We start from the raw sequence: 25,549 nt of genomic DNA, 5'->3' as shown, positions 1-25,549 counted from the left end.
ACTGAGTATTATTCTCTCTCCATCTCCCCCACCATGTCGACCCTCTGTCTGACTCTCCTGTATGCTGCTGGAATACGCCTCACCTCTTCTCCAGTGGTCAGGTTCTACAACTCCATCAGTGGATATCACCGTTACCCATACAACGTGATATTTCCCCATTATTTTATAGTCATGTTTCTGGTGTTGTTAAAAGTTACAGAACAGATTACTGGACAGTTACTGCCCATGAAATGTCTGTAAAATAAATGTATAACCTCTGTTCATTTAATGTAACCATGTATTGTTATCATAACTCTGTGCCCAGGACATACTTGAAAACGACAGGTAACTCTCAATGTATTACTTCCTGGTACAACATTGTATAAACAAAAATAAATAAATAAAATAAAGCTTCCCGGTAGCTTGATGTTTCGCAACTAGCACAATCCTCACAGTGTTGTGAGCGGAAATACTCACAGCATTTTCTTAACAACATTGTGAGTTAATAAGACCTTCCTACCACAAGTCAAATTTCCGACAAACTAGAAAATCAAATGGAAAAAAATAACGTAGGTCGCTTTTCGAAGAATGAGATATTATATATCTGTACTGTATGTCTATAACCTGAATGTATATAACCTGTGGGGGGAATTTGTGGCTCAGTGAAGACACTGTCCTTGAAACAGGGGAATGTGGTTCAAAATGGAGTGTCGGCTCCTTGTGACCTGGGCAAGGCCTTTGGCTCAGATGCACTAAACTCGTTAGGTTAATCATAACATCATTACACTAAAGCAAACAACCTAATGTTAACCCAGTGCTTCCCTTTCTCCCTACACCTTTAGGTAAGACAGGAATTAATGCAGAGGAGTGGTCACATGATTGTGATTTGACAGAGCGCCCATAGCACTCTAGTGCTGCGGTCCCTCCGGCAACCACAGGGTTAAGCATGACCAGATTAGTTCATTGAAGACAATAAGATTATAAAAAACAAGTGATACTAAAACAAGCGCTAGACCTAATACTAAGTGCAGTGCACAAAAAGCAGCCTGGTAATCTAATGTGGGTACTATCTCAAATAGTGCCCAAAAGACAAATTAAAATTACAAAACTAGAAATATACCTGGCGCATGTGGAAAAATAATCAATATACAGTGATTACATATAAATTGTGTAAAAATAAATGCATAAACAAAGCAATAATGGTTATCTAAAGTCCATAAAAGGATATGATGGTATATGGAATGAAAAGAGTCCTTTTCTTCAGTGATAGTCAAAGATAGACTCAGTCCTCCAACCATGTGAAGAAGTCCCTACCTGCAGCAGCTTTTTCCTGTATATTTAAACCAGGGACACAACATTGCGCAGTATAGATTATAAGCAAAGACGCCCTCTGATATAACTGTCCAAAAGAATGCCTACTTACTAGAGGTAAGAAGGCAGCATACGGTTGAGAGAAACTGTATCTTGGGTCTTCCAAATCCAAACCTTTTCAGGGTGCCACGCACCCCCCGTGATCTCCCTGGTCCGAATGGATTTTGATGAAAAAAGACCTTTCTCAAGATGAAATATTTTCTGCAGATGTCTTAGAGACCTAAGCCCAAATCTCCATAATGGGGAATAAGAGAGAGGAAAGGGATTGCGCAATACGTCGATACTTTAATAAAACATCCTAGACCAAAACAAAAAACATACTCACATAACACCTGCGAGTTAAAAACAAATTGGAAGTGCCCGACCTGGCTACCATCTGCACGGTTGTCTCTAGCAGTCCTGACAGCACCGCGTGCAGCCCGTGCTGTTCCGGCGCACCACGATGACGTCACTAGCTCTGTGCCGGATGAGTCACCTGATCGGCACTTCCTTAGGCTCCTTCCTACGCGTTTCATGATGAGGAACGTCACTTCTTCAGGGGGTTGTATCGACTCTTTTCATTCCATATACCATCATTTCCTTTTATGGACTCTAGATAACCATTATTGCTTTGTTTATGCATTTATTTTTACACAATTTATATGTAATCACTGTATATTGATTATCTTTCCACATGCGCCAAGACAATAAGATTGTTAAATTGTTTCCACAATGTTAGTTCTCAGTGAGCTATCAGGGGATCGCACAAGTAAGGAAGCATGAAACATAGGAGATACTTATTTCTATTTACTCCTTGTCTTTGTATAGTTCCACCTAGCATCAAAGATGGAAACAGTACCACGGAATTATCCTTCAAGGTAGACAGTGAAATCAACTTGGAATGCGAAGCCAGGGGAATCCCATTTCCTACAACCACGTGGTATAAAGACGAGCGGACAGTCGTTCCCAGTACACACGTCATGTATATAGAGGGAGGAACATTTCTCCGTATTCCTCAGTCTCACTTGACAGATTCTGGCAAATACACATGCTACGTGGCTAACATTGCCGGACATTCAGAGAAGACGTATCTAGTTGATATCTACGGTATTATATTTTATTATTACTACTGTATATATATTTTAAGGTGTTTTATATATTTTGCAACACAGTCACACCCAATAATGTATGGAAATACAAATTAACGATGAAAAATTCCAAATTATTTAAAAAAAATAGATTCTTTCTCACCAATGTATGAAGATAAAATGGAGAAGACAGGAGGACAGAAAAATACTGTCATCAACATTTGGGGGGGGGGGAGGGGGGGGGGGCTTTCTTTATGTTCATTAAGAAATGAAAGACACCCAGATGAAATCTAAAATGACTCAAAGAATACTTTCTGTCCTTCTTTCCATTTTAATATAAGGATATTTGTTGTGCCATTAGAACACACAACGTTTCGGCCTACTGGCCTTTCTCAAGGGAAGTGGCACTGAGAAATATTAGAATTGAATGAAAGTTCGCAGCACCCTTGTCCATCTATTGCATTGGATACATTGGTTGATTCACAGGTCTTCCCTGGGACTAGGGGCACCGGTAACTGTATCAGAATTTTGTGTATTTTTGGTGTGCAGCAAACATCCTGATTTTTTAAATTTCTTTCCATTTTTACAATATATTAGCACAAATTTATAGGGCCATATTTACTAAGATATTCTACTCCATAAAACACACTGGGGGCAATTTAGCATTTGTTAACGACAGTGGTGTAATAGTGCAAACGCATTGCGTGGACGCAATTAGCCTGTTTGTGAGTCCAAAAAAAATAAGACCCCGATTTAAAGTTGGCAATAAATAGGCAGAGGGGTCGTTAACATAACAGCCGGGGCATGTCTATTTATAATTTTTATTTAAATGAGTTCAACATGGGTGTACATTAATTAGACCTGGCAGCGTTCAATTCAGTCAGGTTAACCGCTTTCGTAAGACGCATTTTTAATGAGGTGCCCATAAGGACCGGGCACCCATCACAACACGCTATAACAACCCAGCATTTGCAACATACGATTTCTGGAGCCGTGGCTGTAATTGGCTTTCTGTTGAGCAGAGGCGCTACCCGGCAATGCTTCATATTCTTGAGAATAGACCAAGACACCGGAGAAGAAGGGAATTAATTTATAAGGCGAGAGTTCATGTGCTGTGCATGCCTGGTGATGAGGTTCTCCAAAGGTACCGCCTAACACCTTCGATCATCATGGAAATGTGGGAGCTTTTTCAGACTGATCTAGACCCTAAAATACATATTAGCACAGTTACCCCTCCAATGATCAAACTACTGGAGAGTAATTTGGCAAAATACGTTACAATTACGCATAGCCAATGGCGCTAATTTAAGAGTAAGACCTCATTATCATATTTTAAGATCAGTTGATGGACTCTGTAGCACCTAACTCTAAGAGGCTTATTCCATATGATTCGAAGCAGCCAATTGGTCCGTTTTTGACCGAAACTCCCCATTGAAGCCAATAATGGAATTTCGTCTGAAAATAGTCAGATCGGCTGCTTCGGATCATATGGAATAAGCCCCTAAATCAGCTCCTAATCCCAGCAATAGGACTGGTGCAGTGCTTTTAACGCCCCCACTATTTTTGCTATGACGTCTAAACCCCAAATTGGGTCCCTTCTGTGTCGGAGCCTTACACCTTACAACCCCATTTATGTGAATGGGCCAAAAGGTCCATGTTTGCTAAGCGGTGTTACTCCATAAATCATCTTCCATGCTGGAAGACACCCGTAAAGGGCCATATTTACTAAGGCGTGCTGGATGGTGTTTTATGGCAGATTGCGCCGGGTTTGGAAACTTCAGCAAATATTTCCAGCATTCCCTATATTTTTTTATCACAAACGTTTTCTAAATGGAATAAGCCCACACGGATCAGTTACATCTTTCTGTCTAACAGTTTCACCTAGAATTGTTGGAGATCTCAACAAACCTCAAAATAAGAAGGTCATTGTTGGTAAATCCCTCACACTTGAGTGTGAAGCCACTGGTCACCCACTGCCTTTAATAACATGGCTGAAGCATGGTGTGCCGGTAGAGGCGAGTCTCAACATCCGTCTCCTGTACAATGGGAAAAAACTACAAATACAGAACACACTGGAGCTTGACCATGGACAATACACCTGTGTGGCAACCAACATAGCAGGAGAAACAGAAATTGTATACGAAGTCATTGTTTTAGGTGAGTTAAATCAGCCACCCCCCCCACCCCCCAAAACTACGTATTGTTTTTTTTCCCCTTAATGAACCAGGTGGCCCTATGAAGCTGAACCAGAGTACTCAAAGCTCCTGGGATGCTGATTGCTGAGATATAAAATTGGTACTTTTGCCAGTACAGTACTTGCAAGGAAAAAGATGGCTGCAGGGTGACTCCTTCGGCCATATCATCTCGCTATGATGTCAGACCTTTCTATTGGCCGCCAAAGGCCATGAATCACAAAAAGGGGCTAAGCATTAGCACACCTTTACTCCCTATCAAATGAATCAGAATAAAGGCATGCTAAGGCCTAGCGCCCTTTTGTGGATCTGGGCCAATGTGAGACTGACTCTAGTGGCCGGACATTTGTTCTTAAAGGAGCAATCCAAGTAGATGATTTTTTTTTTTGTTGCAATCTTTTGACATCGGATTAAAGCAGGGGGTCTCCGGAGCTGGACCCCATTAATTTCAGCTCCGGAAACCCCCTGCTTCCCGAGATACAGATATCCGTCGGGGGTTCCGGTATCTCCTGCGTGTTTAAAGCTCCCGTGTCACACAGGCCAATAGGGTTCCCCAGGATTCCCCGTAGCTTGGAGTGCCTGCTCCGAATATCCCTTATTTAGACAAAAGTAAAAATATATAAAGTAAAATGAATGATCAGCACGGATTGCAGCTTTAATACATTTGATTTTTTTTTTTTTGTAAGTTTACTGATGTGGTGAATTATAACTGAACCTCGGTGTACATAATTAGGTCATAAATAAGCCTCACCAGGTTTAAACTGGAACTATTATACTTATACAGAATACAATAGTAAATGGTAATTATTTAGTAGCATTACTACGGTAATAATATTTTCCAGGACCGAGTCTACATTATAATAGTCACTTTAGTAATGTGCCATTTAAAAATAACAGTAATGGCGTATTGCAATTTTAGCAAATCCTAATTTGCAGCATGATCTTGAGAAAGAGGTATACATACATTTTAACTCATCACCCTAACCTTGTACAATAATCTCATTCACACCAGTAATTATATTCCTTGTACAGTGTACTAATCTCAGCCACACCTGTAATTATATACCTTGTACAATAATCTCAGACACACCTGTATTTATATACCTTGTACAATAATCTCAGACTCACCTGTATTTATATACCTTGTACAATAATCTCGGCCGCACCTGTAATTATATACCTTGTACAATAATCTAAATCGCATCTATAATTATATACTTTGTACAATAATCTCACTCGCACCTGTAATTATATACCTTGTACAATAATCTCACTCGCACCTGTATTTATATACTTTGTACAATAATCTCAGACACATCTGTATTTATATACCTTGTACAATAATCTCAGACACACCTGTATTTATATACCTTGTACAATAATCTCAGACACACCTGTATTTATATACCAAATACAATACTTTACTGATGCAAAATACATTATTCAAAACTAAAATATCACAATACGGGTTCTCTTCTGACGTAGAGTACCAGGTACATCATGGGCATTCGCTTGTTTTCTGGGGGTATGTCAGTCTGGCCGATCCAATAAAGCGCTCAGCCCCCATCGAAGTGAACGTGCAGCCCCCCACTACTGTACTTCCATCTCTTAAATTGATCACATGACCCGAAGATACCGTCCGCCGGACCCCCGGCACGCTGAGGGTTAAACGGCCTTCTTTTATTCAGTGCTGGGTATAAAATTGATCTGCTAAATAAACAAGTTATAGTGATATTACCCGTTATTTTTGTTTATTATTACGCAAGAAAAGCACAAACAGTATAAGGCTGTCCCATGTGGAATAATACAGGGTGGAAGCTCACAGCCCAGTGTATCTAAAACGGTATCTTTGTTGGTGGTTTGATTTAACCATTCATAACCCAACCTATCCCAGCATCACTCTGAATATTATTCATTTTGCATATAATTTAACGGTGATGCTGGTCTAAAGATATGCCCGGAAATATCACACCAGAAAGAACTACAGCTCAACCCAGTTATGACGCGATCCGTTACAACGCGACTCCGCTTATAACGCGATGCAAGTGTGGCTCCCAATTTTCGTATTTATAAATACTTTACAACACGATGATTATTGGTGTCTTAAATACTTTGTTGTACAATGCATACAATTGTACATAATTTCTAACGCGATCCGCTTACACCGCCATGTGAATCTTAGGACCCAAGCACAGCGTTATGAGGGGGTTGAGCTGTATGTACTGGCTATTTGTAGCATGTAGTGTTGTATATTTGTGATGGAAATATACATAATGTAATAAGTAATGAAATGTAAACGTTAGACATGAAATCGGTATTGTTCTTATGCATTTTATAGTGCCTCCATCTACAGAAGGTGCAGAGGACACAGCAGACTATACTGTGATTGCCAGTAGCCCGGTGGAATTGGAATGTTTGGCAAAAGGAACACCGCTCCCAACCGTCATGTAAGAGACACAGCATCTGTTACTGGTGCATTGTGAATTCATCTCAAGGTTATTGACTAGAGATTTGAAAAATGTGTTTCGGCTTCATGAAAGTTACCTCAAATGTATTAAGTAATTTGCGAAGCCGAGAAACGTAAGATGTCGATGCACATATGCTTTGCGCACATTTTAACAATTGTCACGGTCAAAGTAGATATTTCCATTTGGCGAACTTTCGTATATTGGACTGTTTAGACAGGTCAAGAATCCAGTCTTGGGCCTCAGAAAGCTGCCAATGGGCCGGTCAGAAGGTGTCATATGGACTAGCACTGCTTAGTACAGGTGTGGCCAACTCCAGTCCTCAAGGGATACAACAGGTCAGGTTTTAATGATATCCCTGCTTCAGTACAAGTGGCCCAATCAGTGGCTCAGTCTTTGAAAACTTGGTACTGTTGGTGGCCCTTGGGACTGGAGTTGGCCACTCCTGGCTTAGTATATGAGGCAAAGATGGCATATGCCTGTGACATTATCTGCCAAGAAGCACACATTCTTGTGTTACAATAACACTAACATGCTTATATGAAAATGTGAGCGATAGAGGTTGCAATAACCTTATCGATGCTACTGATATAATGCCTCATTTTGTTCTATCTTTTTCATTGACAAAACTTTGGGTTTCATTCATTTTTTCTTTCTTGAGGTGGTTGAAGAATGGAATGCCAGTGGAAATAAGTGATGGTCTGAATATCCAGTCAAACGGACAGAAGCTGCTTCTCCTGAGTGCTGACTCCTCAGACAGCGGTCACTACCAGTGTATCCTAAAAAATGAAGCCGGGATCAGCGGAAAAGAATTCAATGTTACTGTCCATGGTAAGCTGCGAAACGAAATTAAAGCAGCAATCCACCCCAAAAACTAGACTGTGTGTGAATGGTAACTGCCATCCAGGAGCATTCGCAAATTATTTGCTAAAGATTGTGAAAATGGCAACATTTGCCCCCAAAAAATAACAGGGTTTCATGACCCTGATGGGCAATTTCACCATGTTTAGCAAATTTAGAAATGTGGAATTTGGTTTAAAAAAAAGAAAGTTTTGCCCACTTTTGCCTATAAAAAGACCTGCGACTTTGCAAAATTTCCGCAATTTTCACAAAACATAAAGAACCGAAAGCCAAGATAAGACTTTCTTTTCCCAGGCTGTACAAGCGGTGGGTGACATTTCTATAGGATGCAAAAAGCGACCTACAGTACCTTATGTGCTCATTTGCATTTACCCAGAAGCCTCGTCTGTAGCTTAATCACTCTCTGGCATGTGATACTGGGGTGAATGAATTAAATGTGGGGGACCTGTTGAAGACATCCAGATACACTCAAGGGTTCTCTATCTTTGCTGTATCTTGCATAATGGAAGGATTTGTTCGTTTGAGTACTACTGAGTGTGAACAGTTTATAAACTCACTTAAAAACCACCTAAAACCAGTTGAGGTCATGTACGTACAATGAATGCACGATTTATCATCCTGACAATAAATTAAAACAACTTGAAAAGTTTGTTTTAGTTTTTAGACTACCTGATCGCAGGGGGTAAAAAGAAACTCAAACTCCTTTCATAACACACAAAAAAGGGGCCTGATATTTACTGCTGATAGTACTGTACTTAATTATGGGAGGATCTCCAAACTCATCTAGGTAATTTTGATGCAATTAAGAAGCTGGCAATGCAAAGAGGTGCAGAACACAGAATCAATTCATCAATCAATGTTTTTTTTTGCGTGCCGGTTACCCAAGGATTTTGCAGTGCTGATCAATATGGTGAGCAATTGTGGCTAGTGGCCAAACGCTTCACAAATGAGATAGTCTTAAGTAATATCCTGAATTCTTGGAAGGTGGGAACAGTCTTGATGTAAATAGCATGGTTGGTCCAGGGTCTGAGCCCTTCTGCTGAGAATTCTGTTTTCCAATCCTGGTGAATTTAAATGTAGGAACTCTGAGTAGTGCATTGGGTGATCTGAGTAGTCTGGTTGGCTGATATTAAGTGATGCGTTCTGAGATGTTGGTGATGGTAGATCGTAGAGAGGACATTGAACGCAATTTGTCTGTTTGGTAGTCAATTAAGTTCTCTCAGTTCTCTCTCTCCACTAATGTGGTCGTATTTTGTGCAGGTTTCTAATGGTTTTAGCTGTGGTATTCTGATTTACCTACAAAGAATTGATGAGATAGAATGAGTTGCCATAATAAGTCTGGAGGGGATTAGGGAGAGGGTGACTGTGACGGTAGCTTTGTGACAGGCTATAATAATACACCACCAAATATAACTGGGTTGAACTGGACGAGACTTAGATATGATAAAATATAATTTATTCCTTGAAAAAGTGAACACACGAGATATACAAATAACAGACAAAATATGGACACTTACTTAAAGGTTAGGACAAGAAAGCCATCAGGATACAGGATGGGCCATTTCTTCCATAATTAAGTTTCAGATGTTGACATCAAAGCAATGCATGAAGATCATGCATGAAGACACATGAAGACACATGAAGACACATGAAGGACCTTTGAGTAAGGGGTGACTCTGACTTATATACCATTTCAACCCTTCTCTTGCACTCAAGATGCCGAGTTGGCTAGAAAAAATCTCTTTGAAGCAGATTTTAGCTTCCATTGTAAGTGTGAAGTATCACACTTAAAAACACTCAGTTCCTTGGTTCCTGCCCCCAGTATAAACAATTAGGGCAGTTACCTTTTGATCACCGGGCTATGTTAATTCTTGCAGGATGCTCTCCCTGCCCTATTAACATAGCAGATGGGGGTCTGCATTTTTCAGAGCAGATCCAAAATTCCATATACACTGTAAATAACTTCATAACTTCAGTTCAGTAGTACTTACTGGCACGCGAGCCATATTTATACATTCCGTCATGCATGACGCTCCCAATGAGACTAAATACTACCGTGTAATACTAAAAGTAAGAGAGATATTAATATCTGGCTCTTAGTACTGGCTAAACATCATGTGTCTGTAATCCTTATGTGCGAATCAGTCCCACGAATACACATATGTAGCTTTTAGCACGTTCAGCCGAGGACATCTCATAATATTCTTATATTTAATAAGGTCACTCATTCTGTAGCCCCACTCCTAAATCAGGGGAGTTTGGCCAGTCTACCAAATGGAGTGTCTGGCAGGAAACTATGGTTTGTAAGTGTGAGTTTTAACACTCACAAACCACTCCAGCTTCCTAAACATTTGGTCGCATTCCTTAGTAGGCAGGCATCTTTGAGGGTAACTTAAACAAAGGGCTAGAATCACTATTCAACTATTAACCCCATTCCCTCCCGCATCAACCCTAGTATATGTGTGACTGCAAACACCAGGATAACACAATACATTTACACAGGGGAATAAACATTTGGGTACTGAAGCAAGGCAAAACACATTAATGGACCTCAGTCCAGTTAACCCCTTGCTTCCCTGATGAGAGTAGAGGGTGGCCAAATGGGGGTGTAACCCCTTTAATCCCGGGCCAAATCCTCTCTATCATGACAGTCACCTTCAACAGGTCTTCTTCCCTAAGGAGATGCTTCAGTCTCTTGATGGAGCAGAGGTGGTAGAGGCAGGATTTACTGGCTGTTTGACTTGTTCTTCCATTGTGAGATTACTATCAATGGCGATGTCCCGGCTTTCCACTGTTTTGGAGGGTGATGTTGTGTGATATTTGATTTCAATGTTTTTCAAGTCCTTCAGTTTATCAGTTTCGTTCTGGCGTTCTGTCTTGTCCATGTTTAGTTTATACCAACTGTCATCCATCCATGTTCTTATACCTACAGTGCAATAGTAGCTGAGTGAGACGGTGTATCCAGAGTAATAATAGTCACATATCTGCATCTTGGTGACGCCATGTCTGGCAAAGATGGGACCCAATGGCTTCATATAGATGTTAAAGAGGAGAGTGGAGAGATGGAGCCTTGAAGCACTCCACATTTAATGTAGGTTGCAGATGATGAGAGCCCATTCTTACATAGTAATAATACCTTTTTGGAAGCTTGTGCTTTCGAATGGGACTAGCCAGTTGAGGGCTTGGCCAGTTATCCCTGCAACAGTTTTCAGCCTGAGTAGTAGGAGGCTATCGTATCAAAGCCAGTCGAGAGGTTAAACAGAATAAGAATTGATGGAAATGCTCAGTCCATAGACGTCTATCACACTTAACACGGCAGTTTCTGAAGCCTGTCTGATTTTTATTGTACAAGGTGGGTTTGTAGTTGGAGCTCAATCACCTTTTTGATGGCCTTAGAGGAATGGGAGATTGGAAACCATTCTGAGGTATCTAGTGTCGATTTTGTGAGAATGGGTCGACATAAGGCAGATTTCGGGTTGTCCGGCAACTTGCTCTGATCTATTGATTGGTTGACACTCTGGAGGATAGCGCTGCAGAGTATTTCGTCTTCTGCAATTCGCGATGGAAGGGGCCCCAGGACACATGTTGTGTGTTGGAGGCTGTTTATTATGTCCTCTGGTTTGCCATGGGTTGGAATAGTTGAATCCGAGAGGTAACTCTCAATGTGTTATTTTCTAGTAAAACATGTTAGAAATAAATAAATATGGGAGTATCCAGGGAATCTCATATTGTGTATCCAAGCTGAGGTCGATCAGCTTTAGCTCCTCCCATATATTCTGGATCTCAATGAATGTTGGTTTGATCTAAAGGTGAGAGGTGACTGTAAATTAAATTGTGTAAGCATCAGCAAAATGTCAAGAAACGTTGCACCCTGTTTAGCGTTTGTAAATAAATCCCTTCTCTCTATGGGGTAGATTTAGCAAGCGGCGATGCAGGGTATCGCACCCCGGTCAGGCATTAATGGCCTTTGAATTATAACCCTCAACCGACGCTAAATGAATTTCCAGCTTTAGTTGCCGATTCTATTTTAAATATTGTTCAAACATTGAAGAAATGTGTGATTACGTGTGCAATGTATACTCATTCATTTAAGTTTCCGAATGCCAAAGGTGCCATTTTCTATTTGCTTTGTAGTTCGTCCTACTATCAAATCTGCACCATCTCAGATATCAGTGGTGATGCACAAGCCTACAACATTGCAATGCATAGCAAGTGGGATTCCCACACCCCACATCACTTGGTTAAAAGATGGACATCCTTTCAATGCGGCCAAAGGAAATATCAAAGTAAGTACTGTATACGTGTTAGTGATATTGTAAAGGAATAACAACACATGTAACATTGCATACAAACTGGGACTCCAAAAAGATGGAGTGGGTCCTCTGAAGCTCTAGAGCAGGGGTAGGGAAGAGCATGCGGCTCTTTCCACTCCTACTTGCGGCTCTCTGCAGGTTGCCGACCCCCAGCTGCTGCCTATTGTCCTACACCGATGCCAACGGCGTGAGCCAACGTCACAGACCCTGGCGTGGGACAGTGCAGGAGAGAGGCAGCAAGCAGCTGGGGAGACGTCGGGCCCAGCGGCAACAAGAGGCCCGACCACCCCCTCCCGCAGCCACCAGCAGGACAGTGAGAGAGAAAGGCCTAATGTATATATGATGTATATGTGTGTATATATATATATATATGTAGCCAGGTCACCCTTTGCCCCCTGCGACCCCCTCGGGAGCCTCCGTGGGCACAAGCGATGCTGGGTACTGCCGGAGGCCAGCGGCAGACCCGACGGCCATCCCAAGGGTGGGGGCCGTTGCAGGGAGCGGTGCGCTGTCTCCGCGAGCGGGCCGGTTGCCGGGGATGCGATCGGGCCGTTGCTAAGGCCGCGGTCGCGTCTCTAAGGTCCCGGCGGCCGGCGAGGAGAGCGCCGCCATTACGCAACCACTCGCGCATGCGCAGTGATCGCGCGAGGGCAGGAGAGCCCCAGATAGGTCGCGCATGCGCAGATAGGGGTAGGGAGCTAAGGCAGCTCTTAGGAGGTCGCGCGAGAGTAGGGAAGCATAGGGAGAGCTTGAGGCGGCCATTAGGAGTTAGTGTAGGCAGAGGGGAGGAACGCACGTGGTCCCAATGTTATTGTAGGGGCCTCGGGACTACAATTCCCATGAGGCATAGCGAGGCAGGCACCAGGTGCTTGATAGGAGCCAATAGAGATGTAGGACTGCCCTGGAGGAAAAGAGATACATTTCCCGGGCTTTGCATGAGTCACGTCAGTCAGGAAGAAGCAGAGCAAGGAGGCAGACAAGGGAAGGAGGTAGGGTACAGGAGAGAGGGACTCCCCTGTATTAGGCCAGCACCCCCTTTGGTCCAGGATAGCTCAGCTCCCCAGTAAGGTGAGTGTTGCCAGGGGCAGCCCTCAGGTTAGGGACCCTGCCACTTACATTAGTGGGAGCTGAGAGAAGGAAGTCTGCAGTTAGAGAGTTGGAGTCAGGGAGCTGTTAGGGAAGTAGGGTGTAGGGAGCGAGTGCAGCTTCTGCCCCATATAGGTACCTACACTCCAGGTAGACCCCAACTCCCCACTAGTTGGGTGGGTAACTGTTCAGAAGGTGATAGAGAGTTGGAGCTAGGGAGCTGTGAGGGAAGAAGGGTGCGGGGAGTGAGAGCAGCTCCTGCACCCCATAGGTACCCACACCCCAGGTAGGCCCCAACCCCCCGCTAGCGTAGTGGGTTAAGTACTGAGGGAGGCCCAAGATAGGGACGCTGCCCTTAGTGTTGTTAGAGTGCTGCATTGTCAGGGTCACAGCGAGCAGTGCTGTGAGGTCTGATAGGCAGGCACCTTGTTGCGCAGCACGTTGGCTGCAGCCTCCAGTGAGTTACAGCTTGCTGCGGTAGGCGCTGGGACTAGTCAGAGAGTAGTGGGTCTGGAGAAGGGCTATAGCTGTTCTAGTCACCTTGAGGTAGCGCTAGGGGTAGGATGCCTGAAGGGATAGCCTGTTAACGAGGTCAGGAATTCTGGAGAGGATCTGCACTAGGCTAGCCAACAGTAGGTAGACGCCCAAGTACTGCATGGAAGAGTACTCTAGTCCATTCCAGATCACTTACCGAAGGGACTTGGGTAGTTGGGGGAGTGGGACAGGTCATTACCCCCTGCAGGCCCTAGGAGTTCCCCAAGCCACTACAGGTTGCTGTACTACAGGGACAGGCCCTAGGTTAGGGTTCCTGTCACGTTAGTACCATTTATATAGATAGGGACACAGCGGCTGCTGTTGTTCCTGTGGAAGCGGTTGGACCCACGTTGGGGTCCACAGAGACGATTCCAGAGTGGGACCGCCCTAATGGTCCGCACGTGCAAGGAGTTCGGTTGGAGGATCAGACGGACTCATCACACGTCTGACCCTTTGAGAAGTTTGTTGCTGACCCGAGCACCGGAGTGCTCGGCAGGTATTATACCATCACATGTGCACCAACAGGCCTAGAGGTTCTTAGTGACTGCGCAGTCACCCATTGACTATCTCTGTAGGAGTACGGGACATTGGGTGGGGTTCTTGGGACACTGGGTGGGATCACCTAGTGTTTGGGAATCGTCCTGCGAGACGTCACTGTTAGTGTCTCACCGTGAGAGAGACACAGGTTATCATTATTATTCGTTAGTAAAGTCCTTAGTTATATAATCACTGTGTGTGTGGTTTCTGATTGGGTTCCTATGTAGGGTCATTCTACACTTCCATAGAATCCTACACAGGTGGAGGCGCTGAAAGAAGATCTGTTCCAGAGGATTCACCCCAGGCTCTCACTAGCGGAGGCTCAGACTTCCTGTGAGCCTGCAGGTATACGCACCACACCGGTAACACCGCATGTTCTACTCACCCACACTATATATATGCGATTGGGTGGGGTGGAATACCCGTTACATTTGGAGGCGCTGCTGAGATACACCTGGGGTGCCCTGTCCATTTTTTCTAAATTGTCCCGTCCCTATTTTTGTCGCTATGTTTGTGAAGTCCGGAGACGAGGTCCTTGCCTGGGCGTTGAGGCAGTATATGGAGCCTGGCCAGGTAGTGGCGGTAGGAGGCATACCCGATAGTATACCCGCGGTTAAAGTCCGGGAGTATATGTGTAAAATCCCTGGGTGGCCGTGGGCATGTGTCTTAGAGGAGGAACAAGATCCCACGTCCACATGGAAAACCATTTTGTTTGTAGTGACTCACACTGAGGATATATGCCTGGCAGAGGCACCGTCCGCACTGTTCATGCCCGGGGGCCCCTCAGAAGGGTACCCCCTAGTCTATGCCGACCCAGCAAAATGGCGTCTCCCGCCAAATCAGGAGAGCGCACGTGCTGCTGACTGCAAGCCTGCACAGAAAGATGTCGCAACATTCTGTCCGGGGTTGGCGCGAAAGTCAGAGCCCCTCCCCTGTGATGTGAGTGACTCAGGGCAGAGCGAAAACCACTCCCCAGTAAAAAGTGCCCTTCCTTTAGATTCCACCAGGGGGAGCAAGCACGGTTATCTTCAACCATACGTGGACGCTGTGATAGACACTCTGATCTTTGAGGATGAGATGATCTCTGAGGAGGAGATGATGCATGGTGATGAGATAGACTGTCAGGGGATACACCCTAATGTGTATGTGCCCATGCGAGCGCCAGGAATAGATCTCCTTATGCTACTGTGCCCCTGCTTGCAAGAAGCCTATGAGGAGGGAGCCGTCATGTCCCAAGTGCCACTAGACTTCAGGATCACCGAGGTGGATGGGGAGCCGTGTACGCAGTGCTTTAGCCCCACCTGTGACTGTCCTAGAGGTGCACTGGCATGGGAACCTCAATGTGATTGTTGCGGTGCAATTTTCTTGATGCCTATTGTACCCCAGCCTACAGAGCCAGCTAAGGAGCTAAGTGAACCCTTGGCGGAGAAGAGCGTGACCGCAGTGGAGGTACCGGAGCACGCCAGCTTCGTACCCACAACCACTGACTGTGTTACAGAAGAATCTGGTGACTACCTTGCGGAGGATACTGTCATGATATCTTCCGGGGAAAAGGTGGAAGTCCCATCGGTGGCGATGCGCCTACCGGCGAACCACCCCAGCGGTAATGCAGAGGATACAGAGTCTGCTGTGGGTCCGTGTACCCTGGAAGAGGTGTCTTCCGATGTTGCGGACCCTGCTGTGGGCCCGTGTGCCCTTCGATGGTCAGTCAGACCTACTGCAGAGGTACCATCGGTCCTAGGCTTGGGACCAGTACCTACAGACAACAAGGGTGAGTCGACTGCCCCAGGGGTGTTGGGGGTGAGCCTCCAGGTGACCGTGGAGCACGATGGCTCCTTAAGTCTGGTCGCCCGGGCGAAGGGCTCCCCTCGGCATCGCGTCCTGGCGGAGGTGTCCTCATTAGAAGATAGCTGTCCAGTGGTGCGAGTGGACCAGTGCCCACTGCCTATCGTGCCAGAAGAAGAGAAACCCATCGCAAGCCAGCCGAGTGGTAAGGAACCCCCTTGCCCCCCACAGGCTCCGATGGAGGTGGCCGTGAAGAAGGCCAGAGTTGCGGTTTCTGAGCGGAGTGTGAGCCCGTGTGCTCCGACACAAGTGGTCCCAGGACTGGGATCCAACGCTCCCGAAGTTCGAGTCAGTGAGTGGACTGTCCCAGAAGAGTTGGGGACAGGTTCCGATACCACCAAGGTGGGAACTGACAGCGTCCCCGAGGACCTGTTGGACACCGTGAATCACCGCAGTGGTAAGGTATCTACCCTTTACCCCCTGACAGGTGAAACAGAGACTTTGCTGAAAGAGAAGCGGCACATCCGCCAAGTAGTGGACCGTGGGAAAGGTCTTGGCCGCCTGGCCTGCTGTTTCCAAGGCGTGGATGACCAGGTAAAGACCGGGTTGAAAGACACTGTGCTATTCCTTCCACCAGGGGGAGGAAGTAGTACTGAACCAGTAACTGTCACCCCAGAGTGTGCTCTTCAAGAGAATTTTCTGGGAGAGGCTCACGGACGCAAAAGTGAGGTACCCCCACCTGATCAGTTAGGGGCACCCCACAAATGGTCTCAGCTAGCCTCGGGAATTATGGGGTGTGATGTGACATGTGTTGGTGAGGTTAAAGCCGATCTGTTAAGTGTACGGGGTATGCCATGCCATTTGTCAGTGTGTGAAATTGTGCCCTGTTATGTCGTTCCCCAAGCGAGGGCGTTGGGTGTTTCACCAGGGGGAGAGTGTAGCCAGGTCACCCTTTGCCCCCTGCGACCCCCTCGGGAGCCTCCGTGGGCACAAGCGATGCTGGGTACTGCCGGAGGCCAGCGGCAGACCCGACGGCCATCCCAAGGGTGGGGGCCGTTGCAGGGAGCGGTGCGCTGTCTCCGCGAGCGGGCCGGTTGCCGGGGATGCGATCGGGCCATTGCTAAGGCCGCGGTCGCGTCTCTAAGGTCCCGGCGGCCGGCGAGGAGAGCGCCGCCATTACGCAACCACTCGCGCATGCGCAGTGATCGCGCGAGGGCAGGAGAGCCCCAGATAGGTCGCGCATGCGCAGATAGGGGTAGGGAGCTAAGGCAGCTCTTAGGAGGTCGCGCGAGAGTAGGGAAGCATAGGGAGAGCTTGAGGCGGCCATTAGGAGTTAGTGTAGGCAGAGGGGAGGAACGCACGCGGTCCCAATGTTATTGTAGGGGCCTCGGGACTACAATTCCCATGAGGCATAGCGAGGCAGGCACCAGGTGCTTGATAGGAGCCAATAGAGATGTAGGACTGCCCTGGAGGAAAAGAGATACATTTCCCGGGCTTTGCATGAGTCACGTCAGTCAGGAAGAAGCAGAGCAAGGAGGCAGACAAGGGAAGGAGGTAGGGTACAGGAGAGAGGGACTCCCCTGTATTAGGCCAGCACCCCCTTTGGTCCAGGATAGCTCAGCTCCCCAGTAAGGTGAGTGTTGCCAGGGGCAGCCCTCAGGTTAGGGACCCTGCCACTTACATTAGTGGGAGCTGAGAGAAGGAAGTCTGCAGTTAGAGAGTTGGAGTCAGGGAGCTGTTAGGGAAGTAGGGTGTAGGGAGCGAGTGCAGCTTCTGCCCCATATAGGTACCTACACTCCAGGTAGACCCCAACTCCCCACTAGTTGGGTGGGTAACTGTTCAGAAGGTGATAGAGAGTTGGAGCTAGGGAGCTGTGAGGGAAGAAGGGTGCGGGGAGTGAGAGCAGCTCCTGCACCCCATAGGTACCCACACCCCAGGTAGGCCCCAACCCCCCGCTAGCGTAGTGGGTTAAGTACTGAGGGAGGCCCAAGATAGGGACGCTGCCCTTAGTGTTGTTAGAGTGCTGCATTGTCAGGGTCACAGCGAGCAGTGCTGTGAGGTCTGATAGGCAGGCACCTTGTTGCGCAGCACGTTGGCTGCAGCCTCCAGTGAGTTACAGCTTGCTGCGGTAGGCGCTGGGACTAGTCAGAGAGTAGTGGGTCTGGAGAAGGGCTATAGCTGTTCTAGTCACCTTGAGGTAGCGCTAGGGGTAGGATGCCTGAAGGGATAGCCTGTTAACGAGGTCAGGAATTCTGGAGAGGATCTGCACTAGGCTAGCCAACAGTAGGTAGACGCCCAAGTACTGCATGGAAGAGTACTCTAGTCCATTCCAGATCACTTACCGAAGGGACTTGGGTAGTTGGGGGAGTGGGACAGGTCATTACCCCCTGCAGGCCCTAGGAGTTCCCCAAGCCACTACAGGTTGCTGTACTACAGGGACAGGCCCTAGGTTAGGGTTCCTGTCACGTTAGTACCATTTATATAGATAGGGACACAGCGGCTGCTGTTGTTCCTGTGGAAGCGGTTGGACCCACGTTGGGGTCCACAGAGACGATTCCAGAGTGGGACCGCCCTAATGGTCCGCACGTGCAAGGAGTTCGGTTGGAGGATCAGACGGACTCATCACACGTCTGACCCTTTGAGAAGTTTGTTGCTGACCCGAGCACCGGAGTGCTCGGCAGGTATTATACCATCACATGTGCACCAACAGGCCTAGAGGTTCTTAGTGACTGCGCAGTCACCCATTGACTATCTCTGTAGGAGTACGGGACATTGGGTGGGGTTCTTGGGACACTGGGTGGGATCACCTAGTGTTTGGGAATCGTCCTGCGAGACGTCACTGTTAGTGTCTCACCGTGAGAGAGACACAGGTTATCATTATTATTCGTTAGTAAAGTCCTTAGTTATATAATCACTGTGTGTGTGGTTTCTGATTGGGTTCCTATGTAGGGTCATTCTACACTTCCATAGAATCCTACATAGGTGGAGGCGCTGAAAGAAGATCTGTTCCAGAGGATTCACCCCAGGCTCTCACTAGCGGAGGCTCAGACTTCCTGTGAGCCTGCAGGTATACGCACCACACCGGTAACACCGCATGTTCTACTCACCCACACTATATATATGCGATTGGGTGGGGTGGAATACCCGTTACATATATATATTTGTATTTGTGTGGGTTAGAGAGAGTGTGTGTTTGTGTGTGTATTTGGGGGGGGGGGGGGGTTGTGTAGGTGTTTTTTGGGGTGTAGTGTATGTATGGACTGTACCCATGTATTGTGTATTTGTTAATGACACTGTTTTGCACAGAATGCACAGAACAATGAAAAAAAACAAAATAAAGGGATTTTATTATTGTGGAATGCATTTTATTCCCCCACATATTTTGTTGTATGTTTGTGCTTATACAGTATATACTATATTAGTGTGTGTACAGTATGTATATGTATTTGTGGGGGTGTAATATTCATGCATGTGCTGCGGCTCTCTGAATATTTTGGAGAGAGACATTTTTTATAAAATGGCGCTTCTTCATTGAGACGTTGCAGACCCCTGCTCTTGGGTAGCAGTGTGCAAACGGGGGGGGGGGGGGGGCACCCCCATGGGGGTGCATGACTTTATGGGGGGGAGGGCGGCTAAATTGCACGGCTTCCGTGTCCACTCCTCTCCATGCCAACGTGCCATCAGATGACTCTGTGCGGCCATGTGCCGTGACATCATATGACCCCACGGCGTCATTTAACGCCCGTTGCCATGGAGATGCGGCATCAAATGATGCTGTGGGTCACGTGACGTCACATGACCCTGAGGCGTCATTTGACGCCGCAGGGTGGGGCGCAACACGGGGAGAGCAGCCAGGGGGGGGGGGGGGGGGGTACAGCGCAGGAAGTTTGCGCACCCCTGCTTTAGGGCAATGGTAGGCAACATGATATACTTCCAGGGCGACACTTGCAGCCTTTACTCCCTAATAAGGGCCGCACAATACCCGCAGTCAGCTGCATAATGCCGGCGCGCTGGTGATTTGTGTCCAGCTCCTCTTCTTACACAGGGACTAGGATTAGCACAGAAGAGGTGCGAGCCACTATTTAGCAGTGAGGGGGTGGGGAGAAGGTATGGTCCACGGCAGCTACATCCCAGCTCCCTCTGCACTGGGGGAAAGGGAGAGGGGGCTGCAGGGGTGGCCAGCGGTTGGGGGCCACGGGTGATGTCCCTGAGAGCCGCATTGGCTACGGGCTGCCTGTTGCCCACTAATGCTCCATGGAGTCGATGTAAAAATGAATATGAATCGACACACCCAGTCAACTCATGTGATGCCACATACTACCCAGAATCCTTGTCTGCAGCTAGACCACTGTATGACACATGGCAATGGGCTGAATGAAGCAGATTTGGGGACCTATGGAAGATAAGCAAATACAATAGGTTTTCTATCTTAGCTGCCCCTATTTAAGTAGAACAACCAAGGGGGGTGCATGGGTGTATTTGTACCCCCCAAGAATTGTTATTGCGCTTACAGAGGCCCCACACACTTCTCCACAGCAGTGAACTGATTGCAGATGGAGAGCGCGAGGCCTCTGTAACAGAGTAGCCCTCCTCATTGGCGTCATTTGACGTTGCGTCGTCATGGTGACTTGAATCACATGGCGACATGTTGCCATGACACCGCACCATCACGTGACCCAGTGACATCACATGGCAGCAATACGCAACCATGTGACAGTGATATATCATGACAACGCTGCATAGATAGGGAGGGTAGGTAAACATTGCAACCCCCAGTCAGCAATTCTAATTGCGCCACTGCCCTATGTAATAATGTAAGTAATCATTCATTGCACAGAATAGTTACTGTAGGACTCAGCTGCTTTAGCTCTTTTTACAAATGTTATGAGAGAGAGAGCCTGAGATACCTGGGAGATATATTATTATAATATACTTTGCCTATCCTATTAGCATATCTCCCAGGTATCTCAGGTGTGCCCCTTTTTGATCACAGGTGTCTCTCCACATGTTGTTTCTCTCTCTCATATATCAGGGTCAGGGTGGAGCTAACGCCACCTAATACATAAATTAACGTTGGGTTATTGGAAGCTAACGCAAGGTAGTGCTATATCAATATGCATCCCAAATGTTAAATGTGAGTCAAACCATATGCCCAAGTATTTAAAACTAGTAACAGGAGTTAGGGTGGTAATGTATTAGCGTTGGTTCTGATCTGCAGCTCAGTCATTGGAAGCTTTAGAAATTTAGCCTTGGTCCCAAATACAATTGTTAGTCTTGTCAGTGTTTAAGAAACAAACAAAAAAAAATGTTTTAGGGGGGGGGGGAATCCAATTTGTAAATCTCAAAAAGCCAAATTGAAGTATGTGTTCAAGGTCAGAGAGGCTAGAGCTGTGTGCATATAAGATTGTGTCATCTGCATACATGTGATTGAAGCTTCCTTACAAGCTGTAGGAAGATCATTGATGAACACTGAGAAGAGTAGTGGCCCCAGAACAGAGCCTTGCGGGACGCCACAGGTGATATCAAAGGGGTTGGAGTTAGAGCCTGAGATAGACACATGTTTGGATCTACCTGATAGGTAGGACTGAAACCAGTTTAAAGCATGCTTCCTTATTCCAGAGCACTGGGGTTTGTTAAGCAGGATAGCATGATCAACAGTATCAAAAACCTTTGCAAAATCTAGGAATATTGCACCAGTGAGTTGTCCCCGTTCCATTCCACACTGGATTTCATTGCAAATTTTTAGCAGGGTAGTTACCGGGGAGTGTTTGGGGCGAAAGCCAGATTGGAATTGGCTAGGGAAATTTGTCTTGGAATAGTAATCACTTTGTTTGGAGTGGACACATTTTTCCATGACTTTGGATAGGATTGGGAGAAGAGAGATTGGCCTGTAGTTTGAGACAGTGTTTTTGTTCCCACTTTTGAAGATTGGGACAACTCTAGCAGTTTTCCAGGTCTTAGGGATATGGCCTGCAGACAGGATAGAGTTGACTATGGAAGCAATTGGTTTGGCAATGGCTGGGGCACCAAGTCTTAGGAACTTCAATTGCAGTAAGTCAACTCCACATTGGTTGCTTAGTTTTAATTTGAGGAGCACTTGTGTAATCTCCTCTCCAGATATTGGGACACATTGAAAATTGTGGGCAGTGGTGGGAGCGGTTGGGGCTATAGGGGTACTGTCAGAATGAGGTTCATGTTTGTTGTTTGGGATGCGTTTCGCTAATATGTTAGTAGCACACGTAGCTACGTGGGTTCAGTGAGCCAGTCCCACAGTGCCGGACACGGCTGAAGGGAAACACACTGTTCTCTGATACAGAAGTTTCGTTCCAAAGTCCCTAGTATCCCATGTAATCCCTAATGTACAGTAACACTTATTCTCACACAGCAAAGCAAAGTTTTAAAGGCTGAGACACCTTTGTCTCACTGTCTATTCCGGAAACAGCATCCCAGTGCTGGAGAAGTGTTCAGCGCCATTACAAAAAGGTGACTAACATCTTTTCCAGCACCAGTAATACTTCTTCACAGCAGTTTGAATAGGATCATTCCTGGCAATGTGTGTGTGTGTGTGTTCTAATGAGTCTTTTCATGAGCTGGTCCATTTACACCAGGGGGTAAGAATACTGCCCCTGCCACTAATGATGAAAGTGAATATCTTTATGTGCTGGTGCTTTTTCATTGGCCTTGCAGCCATTGAGCTCTTCAATGTCTGGCTGTCCTATTTTAATTGGGAAGTGAAGAGTAACGCCATGTTGTCTAAGTGGTGCTGTATCGCCCTCTGGTGAATGGGCTGGAAGATGTCTTATGGAGTAGCATGGCTTAATAAGAATGGCCCCAAATGGTTTCTTTTTTCTTGAAGACCATCTGCAGAATGGTACATGGAATTCTCTCATCGTGGAACCTTTGCCTGGCTCTGATAATAAAGAATAAAGTTAGGTCTGCATAATGCGATGTGACCATTCGGTTGTATAAAGCCGCAAATCCCCATTGTCCGCATCGGACTAGAAACAATAAGGCATTACGGCCTTGATTAACTAAGCGGTGTTAGATCAGGGCAAATAATGGGACATTACTCAAAAAGAGATTACCCATATAGGTTAATTTATACTCTGCTGGGGAGGTACTGTACCTAGGAACCCACCTCCGATACCTGGTAAAAATGCAAATTACATTCCTATGAATAATTTTACATGATTTGTTTGTGCATATTTGTTATGTATCACACCCTGTGAAGCACAGATGAATCTATTTGTACGTGTGTAAGTAACTGGCCTCTCGCTCTGCAAATCACTCAGACTGTAAAGAGTTAATATGTATGTCTCAGATTAGAATAACAGCGTTAAAAATATCGCCATGCTTTTTCCGGGAGTAAAATCTGGTTAACGTCACGTTATTTGCTTGAGTAACTTGGGTTATAGAATAAGGACCTCTGGTGTGTTTGAAGCCGGGGGTCTCCGGAGCTGAACCGCATTAATTTTATCTCTGGGGACACCCTGATTTCCGTGATACTTACCTCGGAAGGTACCCCCCAAAGCAGCTCCCGCTGAGCACGGTTTAAAGGTCCCTCATCCCGTGGGCCAATAGGAAGCCATGATGTCATCCCATGCTGCTTCCTATTGGCCCGCATGATGCGGAAGCTTACAACAGAAGAGGGATAGCGGCTGCACCTTCTCTGGTAAGTATCTCAGGGTGTTCCTGGAGCTGAAATGAATGCGGTTCGGCTCCTGAGACACCCTACAGGGGACATTTTTATATTTTAAAAGTACAGGTCCTTTAACGAACATTGCATTGGCTTAGTGAGTGTAGCCTTACATTGGCTCTCCGTGTTACTTTAGTGGGAATATGATGATGATGATGATGTTTTAGCAGAGATGCCTGTCAGTGGAAGATAATATTTTCTGCGTTCTATTTGACAGGTGGAGGCTCTCGGGCAAGTTTTGCAATTCAGTAAAACATTGTTAGAAGACGGTGGAGGATACACCTGTGTGGCAACAAACGCAGCTGGGGAGGCTGAGCAAACCGTTTCGTTAGAGGTTTATGGTAAAGTCTCTTCCAATTAGCACCAAATTAAGAAAGCACAGTGGACACAAAGACTAAAGGAGATGGAAAATTAGCACCTGGAAAATGCAGGGAATTTACTCATTATAAACAGATGATGTTAATGATGTTACACTGTAATAATATATGTAGCACGTTGATTACATACTGTACAATATTACAGTGGTTTGAGATAACAATGGGAATACTTGCTCCAACAGGAGTAATAATGATTGATTTTACTGCAGTACAAATGAAAAAAGGATGATGTAAATAAGGAGTATTTATGTGATGACTAAGCTGGTACATCAATAGGGCCCCTGGCATCTACTGATATACAGTACATCAATAGGGCCCCTGGCATGCCATATACAGTACATCAATAGGGCCCCTGGCATGCCATATACAGTACATCAATAGGGCCCCTGGCATCTACTGATATACAGTACATCAATAGGGCCCCTGGCATGCCATATACAGTACATCAATAGGGCCCCTGGCATCTACTGATATACAGTACATCAATAGGGCCCCTGGCATGCCATATACAGTACATCAATAGGGCCCCTGGCATGCCACGTACAGTACATCAATAGGGCCCCTGGCATGCCATATACAGTACATCAATAGGGCCCCTGGCATGCCATGTACAGTACATAATTAGGGCCCCTGGCATGCCATGTACAGTACATAATTAGGGCCCCTGGCATGCCTGTGCATCCCTCAGTGTACTGTACTTGGGATCCGTAGGCAGATTTAATGGCCTGATAATAAGTGTCTTATTTCTATCTTGGGAAAATCAAATATTTCTTGTTTCTTTTTGGTCACCAGATTCAAGCATATCAGCTTCGTACGGTTATCTGTTTGAGTAATGATGGCATCATAATTACTTTGCAAATATAAGAGAGAGATAAGATAACAGTTTGGGTGGCTCACTAATATGTTTGGGTGAAATGAGCTAAAGATGGTAAAGAAGAACCCAGTGCTTTTGTTTACCATTGAAATGTTAAATGCTTAAAATATTATTTTAAAATACTTATACGTATCTGATTGTTTTAAGGATTTCCCTGCTTCAGCTCAGGTGGTTAAATCAGTGGCCCAGTCATTGACTGAGAACGCAGAGAGGGTTACAGGCACACAATTGAAGGTGATAATAAAGGCAATTTGCCGGTGCATCTACTCAGGCTCACTGGAAGTCCTAAATATGAACCCAGAACGGCTCTGGTTGGCTGCTGGTTCACTTCAGCGTAACTTCCATGCGTGTTAGATTCTTATTCTTTTTGTTAGTCTGTTTATGTAATCTAGTGTTATTGTTAGGTAGGGGT

General features: G+C 45.9%; 1 protein-coding gene across 1 annotated transcript in view; it reads left to right on the top strand.

Moving 5' to 3' along the window:
* HMCN1 (hemicentin 1) overlaps nt 1-25,549 on the top strand; it is a 302,818-nt gene that overhangs the window by 114,873 nt on the left and 162,396 nt on the right. Inside the window, exons 31-36 of the mRNA XM_075616900.1 lie at nt 2,158-2,436; nt 4,293-4,574; nt 6,948-7,056; nt 7,736-7,905; nt 12,070-12,221; nt 24,104-24,227. Of these exons, the coding sequence (XP_075473015.1) occupies nt 2,158-2,436; nt 4,293-4,574; nt 6,948-7,056; nt 7,736-7,905; nt 12,070-12,221; nt 24,104-24,227 (1,116 nt within the window). The remainder of the gene's footprint in view (nt 1-2,157; nt 2,437-4,292; nt 4,575-6,947; nt 7,057-7,735; nt 7,906-12,069; nt 12,222-24,103; nt 24,228-25,549) is intronic.

This window comes from Ascaphus truei, chromosome 10 (assembly GCF_040206685.1).
Source record: "Ascaphus truei isolate aAscTru1 chromosome 10, aAscTru1.hap1, whole genome shotgun sequence".
Taxonomy (NCBI): Eukaryota; Metazoa; Chordata; class Amphibia; order Anura; family Ascaphidae; genus Ascaphus; species Ascaphus truei.
This window is presented reverse-complemented; position numbering and strand designations above follow the sequence as displayed.